The sequence below is a fragment of the Pantherophis guttatus genome, chromosome 7, assembly GCF_059756535.1.
Source record: "Pantherophis guttatus breed Tessera chromosome 7, ASM5975653v1, whole genome shotgun sequence".
Classification (NCBI taxonomy): Eukaryota; Metazoa; Chordata; class Lepidosauria; order Squamata; family Colubridae; genus Pantherophis; species Pantherophis guttatus.
Window position 1 is genome coordinate 26033952 of NC_142069.1, and position 13712 is coordinate 26047663.

The 13712-nt window shown below is 38.0% G+C and overlaps 1 protein-coding gene across 1 annotated transcript; it reads right to left on the reverse strand.

Annotated features, from left to right (window-relative positions):
• Nucleotides 1-380: 380 nt before the first annotated feature.
• RTCB (RNA 2',3'-cyclic phosphate and 5'-OH ligase) lies at nucleotides 381-12855 on the reverse strand. The gene is made up of 12 exons (XM_034402679.3): nucleotides 12405-12855; nucleotides 10811-10889; nucleotides 10169-10236; nucleotides 9438-9537; nucleotides 8305-8461; nucleotides 6548-6704; nucleotides 5730-5889; nucleotides 5341-5516; nucleotides 3853-4041; nucleotides 3442-3552; nucleotides 1914-2033; nucleotides 381-1673 (listed from the first exon to the last, which is right to left on the reverse strand). The coding sequence occupies exons 1-12, from the start codon at nucleotides 12495-12497 to the stop codon at nucleotides 1566-1568; spliced, it is 1518 nt and encodes a 505-aa protein (XP_034258570.1). The 5' UTR covers nucleotides 12498-12855; the 3' UTR covers nucleotides 381-1565.
• Nucleotides 12856-13712: the final 857 nt, after the last annotated feature.

Below are 13712 nucleotides of genomic sequence, written 5' to 3' on the forward strand. Positions count from 1 at the left end.
TAAGCTGCCCTCTACTGGTGGCACTCTGATATACATTGTAACACATTTTACAATGAAGCAGAAGAACTTAATATGAGTTCTGTAAAATCAACACAGCTTAGTCCAAACAAACTGAATTTAGGACTACTAGAGATTATTTGTAAAGTTCAAATTAAATTACTTGTACCGCAGAGTAGCAGCAATACCATCTCACCACAGTATTTCAGAACATCTGTTTTACTCCTAAATTACATATAATTCTGATTGTCTTTAAATGAAAGGTAAGTTGTGAAATGTTGCAATTACTTCCCTGCAGCTTTAAATATTTAGAAAGTTTCGAGATCTGGAAAAAGATTTTGAAGAGAAAGTCTTGGAGAATAAAAAACAAAACAAAACGTAAATAAGCAGCCATTTAAATTTATAAGATAGAAGTAAAGTCAAAAACAGTAAAAATCAATATGATTTCCAGTTTGCCATTTTAAGAAGTAAATTGATATTGCTTTCTCTCTACACCGTCTATTTAGTCAGTGTAAGAAGATGCAACAAAAAACCAAGTTCTTGTATTTTTAATGACAGCTTGGAGGACAGCAACAGCAATAGCACTTAGGCTTATATACCGCTTAACAGTGTTTTACAGCCCTCTTTAAGCGGTTTACAGAGTCAGCGTATTTCCCCCAACACCCTGGGTCCTCATTTTACCAACCTCGGAAGGATGGAAGTCAACCTTGAGCCGGTGAGAATCAAACTGCTGGAAGTCAGCAGAATTAGCCTGCAATATTGCATTCTAACTACTGCGCCACCATAGCTCTTTATCAAGAGCTATGATATTATGTCTGTTCTAGATATGAATGGCTTAAAAACTATGTCTTCAATGGAAAGTTGGTTTCTTTTCAAGAAAGTAGTATTGTTCCTCCACTAAAGTACAGGTAAAGCTTCAGATCAGGGACATTACTGGCATGAGATGTGCACAGAATCAACTGCTCCTAAAGTACCCCCCCCCCCCCGGTCGAGTAGTGGGGATGCAACTTATCTTTGCCTAATCAAAAACATCTCAGAAGAAACTGCTGAGTCACGGACTTCTCCAGTAAGAATATCTGCAAATTTTGCTACATCCTACAGATTACTAGTTTAGTCAGGCTTAATGTATTGGTCAAAATTGCCATGCTAACAAATAAATTCATCAGATGTTTTATATTATTACTTTGGGAGTCTAAGTCTTTATTAGAGACAAACAACTAAAGTTAGGGGGCAGAAATCCACCAAAATCAATCTTCTTGAAAAAGATGGCTATCAAATTAGCAGTGATCAGAAATTTCATTATAGGCAGAACAAACCATTTATTAGGATCAGATAATCTTCTGAAAAACTGTTCCACATTTTTCCCTTAAAGAAACTCAGTCAGCTTCAGACAACTTGCCATTAGTTCAAAAGAGCAACCACATCTTGGTTTATCCTTTCTTGTACCATATTTTTTAAGTCCAAGACTTCTAACAAACAGTTTGTCAATCAGAGTTTCCATCTGGATTGAAACATAATTAACGAGTAGTCTGAGTAAGAGGTTCTGTCAGTTTCTGTGAATGGCTTCTTTACCCTTTGATTACTGCAATGGGCCTCAGTTTAATCGCTTTCTTGCTGATGCCAGCTGCATGGCAGGTGTTAACCACATCTGTCACATTCTTATAAGATTCAGGTGCCTAGGAAAAAAGGAGATAAAAAAAGGAAATGATATGCTTTGAGGTGTTAAGAGAAAACAATTTATCCAAATCAGAAAGGAAAAAGGAAACCCTTTCCAGGCAGAAATTAGGGCATTTAATTTGGTAGATTCTGATCAACTGTATTTTTTTTCTTCTGATAAGAGATGCTAATACTTTGCTGTGAAAAGAAATCCACCCAAGAAATAAAATTGTCCAGAGAAAGATTAAAAGAACTCTCACTTCTTCCATGACTAGTTTTGGAGATGCAACACGGATCGCAATCCCCATATCTGCCAACTTGTCCAACACATCCTGGAAATCCAAGTTACGTCGCGATTTGGCACGGGACAATGCACGGCCCTGTAGAATAATATGTTTCTTTAAGTACCAGTCTTCAATTGAAGCAAACATTGTCATTGTGAATGAAGAAAGCAGTTACATGTGGCCTTGGTCATATATTAGAATAAAGAGAACAGACTCTTAAGATTCTTGAATTTCTTAAAGTTTTCTAATACACACATACATATATAAGGACAGTTGCTTAGATGTGCTCCACCTTGGACCTTGACTGGCCAGGTCCAACCAAGGTGCCTAGGACTCAGGTCTTGTGATGTATTATGAGTTTGAGTCAGTAAATCTTGAGGAAGTGGACAGGTTCTCAATGCGGTTACTTTCAGCCACCTGATTGCTGGATCCTAATTAAAACAGCCAGGAATTTGATTTGTAATTGAGACACTCATGTTCTAGTCACTTCATGGATCAACTACTGCAATGTACTCTACATGGGGTTTACTTTGAAGACCACTTGGAACTTAACTGGTCAAGAATACAGGAGTCAGAGCAGTGATGGGCATCTCTTGGTATGCCCATTTAATACTTTGTAAATCTGTATTTGTTTCCAGTACTCTTCTGGGTGCAACTGAAGATATGACCTATAAAATGCTATTATTTTTAGTGTTGTGGTGGCGCAGTGGTTAGAATAAAGTATTGCAAGTTAACTCTGCTCACTGCCAGGAGTTTGATTCTGACCAGCTCAAGGTTGACTCAGCTTTCCATCCTTCTGAGATCAGTGAAATGAGAACCTAGATTGTTGGGGGCAATATGCTGACTCTATAAACTGCTTAGAGCGCTATAAAGCACTATGAAGTGATATATAAGTCTAATTGCTATTGCTATAGAGCCTGGTTATTTGAAGCACCAACTATTTTCTATAGTATCGGACTGGCTTGCTTGATCTAACAGGATTAGCATGCTCAGGGTTCCTTTACTAATTATGTCATCTATCAGCATCCAGGAAGCATGCCTTCCCTGCCTTCTGGCATGAGATCTCCTCTGCTATTTGTGTGGGTGCCACCCGGATAGTATTCTGGAAAATCTACAAATCTGGCTGTTTTTCCAGGCCTTTGATTAGGCTGGCGGGGGTCCCTACCAAATATTATGCAGAGTGTGGATATAGTTAGGCGATTCTTCCTTCCCTCCCGTTTGCTTTAATTGTACATTATCCAGAGTCAGCTTAGATTTGGGATTGAATAAATTAAATACATACACCATCTAAATCATCCTGGGCATTCTATACTACATTGCCTGCATTTCTAAATTACTATAATCTCTCTGCATCATTTGATCCCACAGCAGTCATAGATTTGTGACCCCATTCCTCTTGCCAAAATAACTGCAGTTTTATTTTGGTTAGCATATTATCCAAATGTACAGAAGTATGAAGCAAAAAGTCCATGATTTGGAATAAAGCAAGTGGTTTCCTACTCACTGCTCCATGGCAGGTGGTTCCAAAGGTTTCAGTCATGCCTTGTTCAGTACCAGTAAGGACGTAACTGCAAGTTCCCATTGTTCCACCGATCAACACTGGCTGGCCAGTCAGCTGGAGACACAAATACAATCAGTATTAGAGTTATGCTGGAATGGGTGCAAATTATTATCAATCAGTAAAAATAAATGTTGATGAAATACAGCTGGTATACATTTTTATCAGAATCAGCTAACTTACACTTTCTACTCTAAACTAATTTACAAAAGAGGATATATTTGTGAATATATTTGTAATATATTTGTGAAATCAGATTAGGCTATGAAGTCAATTAAGTGAAAAACTCCACCAAGGATTCAAAGGAAAATGACAGCTCATGAATGCTAACAAAAGAGAAATCTCAGAAGTTCCTACTTGGAAATCGACAGCTATAAGAGGGTGGTGAGGAGGGAATGCTCTGGTTGATCCTTTCCTATGCACCAACAGGGTCCGTTCTTTTCCATCTACCACGTGTTGTTCTACTTTTGCAATGTTGTGAGATACATCGTAGATTACATGCATGTCCAGATCATCAGGGGTGGTGTTGAAGACTTTAGCAAATGCCTAGAAAACAATACAGGTACACAAGGTAATTCTAATAATATGTTTTGAGGGATTGGCATATATGGGAAGGGGGACTAGAGCTGAAATTGTTTACTGAAACTGGAATTTTAGTTACAATTATCTGCAATTCTTTCTCTAACAATCGGTTTATCTCAAGCTTCCAGCATTCTAAGAACAGATTTTAACAGCAAATCTTGTGTAACTGTACTTGAGAGACATTCTCTAAATTGACTAACGGGGAACGTGAAAAGACAATTATATTGGTAAAAAGTACTTCAGACTTTGGCTGGAATGGAGTATATAGTTCAGCGGATGCATTAAAAAACCTTTTTCTGAATGTTGCCTTGCTGCTCAAGATTGCAAAATCCTTCAATTTGAAAAACAGGCCAAGCCTGTTTTTTTTCAAAGCAGAAAATGGCCATTATTTATGGCAAAGCTATTCATATGCACTGTGAGCAACTATTTGGAGCACTGCTCCACCAATGCACAAAATAGGCATGATCTAAAATCTTAATGAACTAAAGTGAATTGGCTTTCAACCCTAAAGATCTAGACAGTATGACCCAAATTTAGGGCAAGTCAATTTTGGAGAAAAAGGCTATAATTAATTAAAAGCTCAGCCGACGCTTAATGTTTAGAAACGGAAGCCAAATGTGTTCATACCATGGGGAGATCCAATCTGGGAGCCAATGTATTGGAAACTGAATCTCAAATTTATCTCTTAAATAAATTTAATACTTCTGAAATTGTTAGTCTGGTGTCTTGAAGCAGAATGCAACTGAGTTTGTTTGCACTCATATACAAGTAGCACTGACTGGGACTAGGAACATGGTTGCTAAGCAATGAATCAACAACGGTGACTTATGATTTTACTTCTACCTTCTGAATTCTGCTTGGCACAAGCCAATTAAGAAGCACACAAATGGTAATGACTGCAGGATGCTGCAACAGTTGTAAATGTGCACCAGTTGCAAAGTACCAAATGCTGCGATGGTCGTAAATGCAAGAATTGATTGCAAAGCTATTTTTGGCACCATTACAACTTTGAATGGTCACTAAACAAGGCAGTCAGTAAGTAAGGACTACCTGTATTTCTTTCAAGATAGATATATCACAGACCAATTTCACGAATCCATGCTTTCCAGTTATTCTGGGACTGAAGTCCATGTCATCCACCATCAAAACACATCTGGAGAACATCAGGTTGGGAAGAATATCTTAGCCGGAGCTCAATTTCCTTATCCTAACCAGTTATACCTGACGAGGTAAAAATACTGAGCTACTGCTGTCCCCTCTTACCTGTCTAGTAAGAAAAGTCATGGAGGAACGATTGACCCACGCGTAGTTTCCAGCTGCTGCCATCCCTTTCAAATAATCTTGGCCCTCCTGAGAAGCTATCCTAGCACATGCCAATTGGCGGTCATTGACTATGATCTTGTCCCGTTTCATTGCTTTTTCCATAGCTACTAAGGCATCTGTAAAAATAGGACCAAATAAATTCAGAAATAGTGATCTGGATCAGTAGGTCTAGAACTTAAAATATAATTTTAGATTCCATACATATAAATTAATTGCATAAAGATAGTGTATTTTTCCCACATACAGATTGTGCTATAGAAACTAGCTCTAATATTACGCTGGATAGTCACATTTAATTCCCAGAACAAAAAAGGGCATTAGCCACCTACCTGTAGCTACTTGGTGGCCTAGGCCTCTGCTCCCACTGTGGATCATCACACATATTTGTCCCTTATGGTCTATACCCATCTTTCGGGCAGCATATTCATTATAAATGTCATCCACAACCTGTATCTCAGCATAGTGGTTTCCTGCTCCCAAAGTCCCCAGCTGTTAAACAGAATAGGAGAACTTAGTTTTTCCCAACATGAAAAATGAAAGATTTGTGATTTTTATTAGAAACTCTGGAAAATTAATGCAATCTTACATCCATTCATTTTATTAATGGACATTAAGGTGATTACTTTCACATTCCAGATGTTAAGGGAAAAAATTCATTTTCTGAACTGTTAAGCTCCTTTTAGAATGTATGTTTCCTAAAGAGTATTAGACTAAAATCAAAACATTAGATCAGATGTAAATTTTTTAAAAAATCAGTTAATACTGACTCACCAAATCAAACAAAAATAAAAGGCAATATTTAAGGCTAATCAATCAAAAGGTGAAATTTCATTACAACAAAGTGAAGTCCTCCTTAATCAATGCAAGAGCCAGGGTGGTGCTATAGTTACAGCTGCTGGACTAGGGCTGCAGAGAGCCAGGTCTAACTCCACCCTCAGCCATGGACACTTACTGAGTGAGTCACAGAGCATGATATGTGAAAACCAAAGATTGATGAGTAACCTTTTGAACCATGACATCAGCTAAGCAAATCTCTGGATATTGTTCTGGTGTGCTTTAATACTATTAAAATCAACTTGATTAAATTAAAATTAAATTAAAATTAGCATTAAATGATCACCCAAAATTATATCTACAGTCTGATTACCTGAGGTAAACCCCTTTTCTTAGCTCTTGCCGACACTTTATTTGGATCTGCCTGCAACATCCTCCCATATTCTTCGCAATGTTCTTTATCCTCAGCCCAGGCATAGCCCTCTCGTAAGGACCAGTCTACCCCCATCTCTAAAGCTTCCTCCAGATCCCTGGGGATGAAAGACATGCCAATTAGGAGACCACAGACAAATACAGAATGAAAGTTACCACAGACTCACTCCTACATCTTAGTTCACAATTATCACATTACTCAGAGTATAAATACTTTCCAGGTTCCACTGCTCACGTGTTGTCATCTAGTGAGTAGTAGAAAGCATCCCTTTTCCATAGAAAGCCCTGCACTGTGGAACAACCTTTTCCTTGGGATCTGGCAGGTCCCTCCAACTTTTAGCTTTCCCAAAACCTGAAAAGAGCTACACATTTTCTCCCCGATTCTGGGAAAGGATAAAGTTAGAGCCTGAGGATTGCATAGTTTGATGCACTGATATGGTGGATTAGATGATTAATGTTCTGTTTTTTTGTTTTTGCTTTATCATTGTGACCCACCCAAAATTGTGTTCTGAAAGGTGGGTGGCTATGTAAATCTTTTAAATCAAGCATTCATTAGCAAAGTTTGAAATTAGAACATAGACCTCTATGTAAAATACTCTTTCAAATAAGTGAGGTTCATTTTCCTTTTCTTCTATAAAGAAAATAGTGACTAAATCCAGAATTATCGTTATCACAATGCAAACAAACAAACAAACAAACAAAAAAACAGCCTAGATAAATTGGAAAGTTTCCTTTCTCCTCACCTTACATGGGCAAAAGGGCTGCAATACAGCAAATATGCAAAGATTTAGCAAGCATAGGACAGGCTCTAGAGAAGATAATGAACTTCGAGGAAAAACAACAGGGATGTGTCAATTTAAACATGATGGCATGTTTTGGTGCATTAGCCTGGGCTGTTCTAATTGGTCCCAGTCCCCACATATAATTTTTTAAAAAGTTCCCTGATGTCTTCCTATGTCAGGCCTGCCCCAACTCAGATCTTCAGGTAAAAAAGACCCTCGATTCCATTTGGTTGAAGTGATAGGTTCTCATGCTAAAGTTAAGTGGTTGCAGTGAAAGTAAGGCCAGATCTGAATATTCCCGCGCAAAGGTTACACTTTTTCCCTTTGCATGGCCCTCCCCCCTTTGACCATCAGTGTTGAATAGCATGCTTGGTTGTTTGGCACCACTCGATGCAGTTTTGCATTCTGTTCCCAAATCAGGTGTCCTTGAAGGCTGGTTTTCTTTGGCTTGGCACCTCTGATTTCTGCCAAAGCTCTCTCCTCCTTCCACCATTGTTTTCTTCACATTCCCATGACCTTCCCTCCCTCCCTCCTTGCATTTTATGGTAGGATGCCAGCAAAGCGTAAAAAGTGAAGATAACAGATCTGGATGCCCTCCAGGTTTTTTTTTGTTTGTTTGTTTGTTTTTAATTTGATTTATATGCTGCCCTTCTCCGGAGACTCAGGGCGGCTTACAGTGTGCTCAGCAATAAATATAATTGCATAAATATAATTCCCGGTTAAAATGGAATTATGGAAATAAAATTCCTCTAGATATATGATGATTAACCTTAGCAAAGCTTTCCAGCAGTTATGTAGCAATAACTGGAAAACAATCTGGCATTTTTATGATTGTTACTGTACTTCTGATACCTTTCCCTTCAAAAATGAAGCAATAATACTGACATTCGAGAAAATTTTAAAAAATTGCTCTTACTTGGCATTCATGGGGATGACGCCCTTGGATCCCACCCCTACAGGAATATGGTCAAACATGGATTGTGCAAGCTGCTCCTTCACTGGCTGGACATCACACTCATCAAGGTTGGTCCTCAGTAATCGAACACCACAGTTAATGTCAAACCCTACACCTCCTGTGTGAGTAACCAGAACATACCTTTTAAAACTTAGCTCAACAAGTCATTTTGTGCAATTGCTAATATTATGAACTCAAAATACTCAATTATTAAATTTTCTGAACTCAGGAAACTCAGAAGTCATCATTGCAATCAACTGCATTTTCGTCGCAGCTATAATTAATTACATCCAGTATACTTTATATAGTTTGGTATATAATATTTCTTTATCATAATAAAGAGCCATGATGGTGCAGTGGTTAGAATGCAGCACTGCAGGCTCATTCTGCCTAATGCCAACAGTTGGATTGTCACTGGTTTAAGGTTGACTCAGCCTTCCATCCTTCCGAGTTCGGTAAAATGAGGACCCAGATTGTTGGGGACAATATGCTGACTTCTATAAACCGCTTAAATTGTAAAGCACTATGAAGCGGTATATAAGACTAAGAGCTATATTTGTATTACATGGAAAGAACATAACTATTCTGCATTAATTTCAGGGTAAACATACTGAAATGTTACACTTCATCATAGGTCATCCACATATTTATCTTCCATAATCACACTTCATAAAAGTTATTTCAGCTTAACATTGAATGTTGCAATACAAGCACTTGTTATTTTAAGATAAATCTAATAAACAGACACTGTCCTCAAAAAAAAATCAATGACAGCATTTTGCTTTGGCCAGCATATGTATACTGGAAAAATTACCACCTGTTTCTTCAGGTCAGCTCAGAATAAAAATATGGCATCTGTACCAGGTAAATTGTTTGGATAATTAAGTCTTTTTGGCCTTCAAACTAAAACTGCCTAACAGCTGAAAATGTAACATACTACAGAACATATCATCAGTCACCTGTTACTTACATTGAGTGGTTAACAATATCTCTGTATAGCTGTCTTTTGAATTGGAGCCTGACACATTTATCACATATTTGGAGATACCTAAAAGTTCTCTTTCCACACAGACACCAACTATAGCTGTCCATACCTGGTGAAACTACTGCTTCTGGATCACTCATATCAAAGGCTGCCATATTGCCAATAGCAAAGCCATACCCTGAATGAACATCAGGAAGTCCAATAGATCGCTGAAATATAATTTAGGTTAAAAAAGAAAAAAAAGGGTGGGGGCGGAAGAAAGGCAATCAATAACAGCTTAAATATGAATGATATTCCTATGCTATGAAGTGGAGCTAGGCCAGTCACATTGCCATTGTACAGCATCCAAAAGCAGAGGTTTCAACATTTATATCAAGTTCGTCATTATAGTCAAACTGACAAATTGCAAATAAATATCTCATTTAATTTAAAAAATTAATGGCAAATGTAAGCCCTCTATTTTCATCATACCCTTGAATATCTGAATTTACACATCAAGAAACTGTTAGGATAGGGAAGTCTGACAGTATTCTTATTGTGGAGTCCTTAGTAATTCTGAACTTGGTTGTTTGCTTGCAGATGTTTCGTTATCCAAATCCTTGCACTGATGATGGTACCTACTTGGATAATTAAATATCTGCAAGTAAACAAAGTTCAGAAGCACTAAAGGCTTCACAGTTCAACCCTGAACTACATATATTCTTTCCTATTGGAAATCATTCTTATTTCTATTTGAAGCAATAGTTCTACTATTCTTGTAACACTTTATTACATAGAAGAATCCATAGTAAAGTCTTCCTATGATGGTTTTATTCTGGATTTAAAATAACAAGGACTCACATGAACAATACCAGGTAATGCAGCTACATTTCCAATTTGTTTCATGGCTGGAAGAAAGCCACCAGCACCTAAAAAAAAAAGGTAGGAACTAATTTCCTGTTTCATATGAAAATGTAATTCAGAGTTAACATTTTAAGGACAAAGAACAGTGCTACTCTCTTAACATTTCCTCAGAACTATGAATTATGAATTTAAGGCTTATTCCTAGATAAACATATAGAGGACCATAACTACAATCACAGGCTTATTTCACATGCTAGGCCTATAGAAAATGAAAATATTATGAAACATGAGTTAGACTGTATCAATTCAAAATTGGAATTTAAAGGGTACGTGTCTTTACATTTAAGCAAGTAGAACTAAAGAACAAATGGTTATTTTCTCATGCCCAACCAACGATCCTTCATAAACCAAGGCCTTTTTAAAAATGTGTTTATCCAGACTATTGAGGATCAAAATAAGGCTTACTATCAGTCTTCTAAATGCTTTTAATTAACCATATTTATGATAACTAAACATAGAAGAAGCTCTACTGGATTTCTAGGTATATTTGTTGAATATGTGACAGTTTTAAAGCAGACAAATATTGGAGGCATAAGGAAACAAGGAGATTCAAACAGACAATTGAAAACTCAAACTTACCTCCACCTCGGCATGCATTTCTTAGTTCTTCAAACATCAACTTCTCCAAAGGATCATTCACATAAAACACACCCTCCACCTAGAGACAAAAAGAAGAAAATTAGAAAATGGACCACATATTCAGAAGTAGGAGTCACCATTTAAACAAATATTGGCAAAGAACTGTATCATGCAAACTACAATGCTTCCATAATTGTGGTTTTAAATGTTAATTTTTAAACATTTTAAAAATACGTTCCAGTAAAAGATTTAGATGCTGAAAATAATTTATTAGAGCAGGGTTCCCCCAACCTCTGGGTCGTGGACCGGTAGTGGGCCACGTTCTGTTGGGAACTGGACCACACAAGCAGCGGGTGAGCGAGGAAAGCTTCATCTGTGCATGCATGGGATCTAGGTTTCACCTGAAACCATTCTCCCTCCCCTCCCCCCAGTTCCTGGTCTGTGGAAAAACTGTCTTCCACAAAACCTGTCCCTAGTGCCATAGAGGTTGGAGATAGCTGGCTTTGAGATAGCTTCCTAATGAGAGGTCCTTGGTGCTCTCTGAGCTAGTTTTCTTGCAGACGTTTCATTACCCAAACTAGGTAACATCATCAGGGCTAGTAAGGAGTGCTGTTTGCTGTCAGTTTATATTCTGGCGACTTGCTTTGTCTGTGTGGGTGAGGGTATTCTTAAGAGTTTCTTTGGTTGGGCTGTTTATGATGGCTCTTTGGCAGTTTCTTGATTGGGGTATTGTTTACTTGATTCTTTTCTTTTATGTACACTGAGAGCATATGCACCAAGGCAAATTCCTTGTGTATCCTATCACACTTGGCCAATAAAAAATTCAATCCTCTCCTCTCCTCTCCCCTTCCCCTTACTCTACTCTACTCTACTCTACTCTATTTTCCTAATTCCTTCCTAATTCCCTATTCCTATTCCATTCTATTCTATTCTTGGGCTGAAGCTTCCTAAATAACCAGAAATGTCAATATTTTGAATCAAGTAAATAATCCACTTTTAAGAGAAACCATCAATAGCACAATCGATTACTCTGATTAGCTACACTTACAGATCAAATTTCTCCCCAGCAGGAAACGGGCAATTCTAGATGCATTATTTATAATGATCAATCGCCCTTTCATCCTTTTGAACCCATATCGTTTGACAATTATAACAAAATAATAAAATGCAATCGTATGCGCTGCAAGGAGGTTAGAATCATATATAAACTCTATTTACCTCGGTTGAAAACCTAGCAGAACCAAGCAAGTGAACCCTCGTCCTTTCCATCTTCATCTTCTGCACTGGCAGAATGATCGCCCAAAGGGATGAAGGGCACTCGGGGCAGCTTTTAGCTATTCATTATATTATATGTGATTAGTGCAGCATTAATTGACTATCATATTGAAAAATTAGTGTTACTGATTAGTTATTGACATTAATTTGTTTACTGATTAATTACTTGCTAGATATTGATTTATTATTGATATTGACTAATTAATCTTGTCAAACATTGACTGTTCATTGACCATGCCAGGCAAAAACTCCAAAAAATAAAATTATATTTGGCTCCAGAACGAAGTTTAAGCGATGAAAACGCCTCTGAGCAACTCACGTTCATGTTGGGCACAAATCCTTTCTTGATGCGCCAGCAGTTCTTATCCAGTTTATCCAAATATTGCAATTCATCGTTGTAGTTTCGGCTCATGGCGAAAAGTAAGCAAACGCTCCGAAATCACTAGAATAGAAGAACGGTTTCTTTCCCCACCCCCTCAGGTGCTTTCTGGCAAAGCCCGGCCACGTTCACGTTACGCCAGTACGGAGGCCGAGATGGCTCCGCCCCAATTCTCTGCCGGGCCGAGAAGAAATCGTACGGCGGCCGAAAAGGCTCAATTTAGGACAGGGGTGGGCAATTGTGGCTCTTTTACAACTTGGCTGTCTCAGGAATTCTGGGAGTTGAAGTCACAGGTTGTAAAAGAACCACAATTGCCCACCCCTGATTTAGGATAACTGGAGCAACGCTGCAAAAACTGGGGCGACCGCTGGACGGAAATAAAGGGGTGCCTGAAGCTGCTGCGTCTTTGCTTCCGTGTTTTGCTTCTGTAGTTTTGAAACAGGAGTCAAATAGCTCCTTTTGTTTGTCTATGTCTGTCTGTCTGTCTGTCTCTGCCGTTAGAAACAGCTAAAAGTTGGTGTTTTTGCGTGCTATTTTATATCAGATGAAACAAATGCGGACACGCTCAGGAGAGTGAAATGGGAAAAATGTGGGAATACGCTTTTGAATAAGGAGAAACAGCCAAACCACGACTCTAGGCGTACTTTTCACTTGGAGGTGGCTATCTATAGATACATTAGTTGCTGGAGAATGACATTTAACTCTTAAGATTTCATGGGATATGTGAACATGATAAAAGAATAGAAAAGGTTTACAGGTTTACAGACCCCTCACATCCTGGACATAAACTGTTTCAACTCCTACCCTCAAAACGACGCTATAGAGCACTGCACACCAGAACAACTAGACACAAGTTTTTTTCCCCCAAACGCCATCACTCTGCTAAACAAATAATTCCCTCAACACTGTCAAACTAGTTACTAAGTCTGCATTACTATTAATCTTCTCATTGTTCCTATCACCCATCTCCTCCCACTTATGACTGTGTGACTGTAACCTTGTTGCTTGTATCCTTACGATTTATATTGTTTCCCTATGACTATCATTAAGTGTTATATCTTATGATTCTTGATGAATGTATATTTTCTTTTATGTATGCACCAAGACAAATTCCTTGTGTGTCCAATCACACTTGGCCAATAGAAAATATAGAAGTTTATTGGCCAAGTCTGATTGGACACACAAGAAATTTGTCTTGGTGCATACGCTCTTAGTGTACATAAAAGAAAAGATACATTCGTCAAGAAT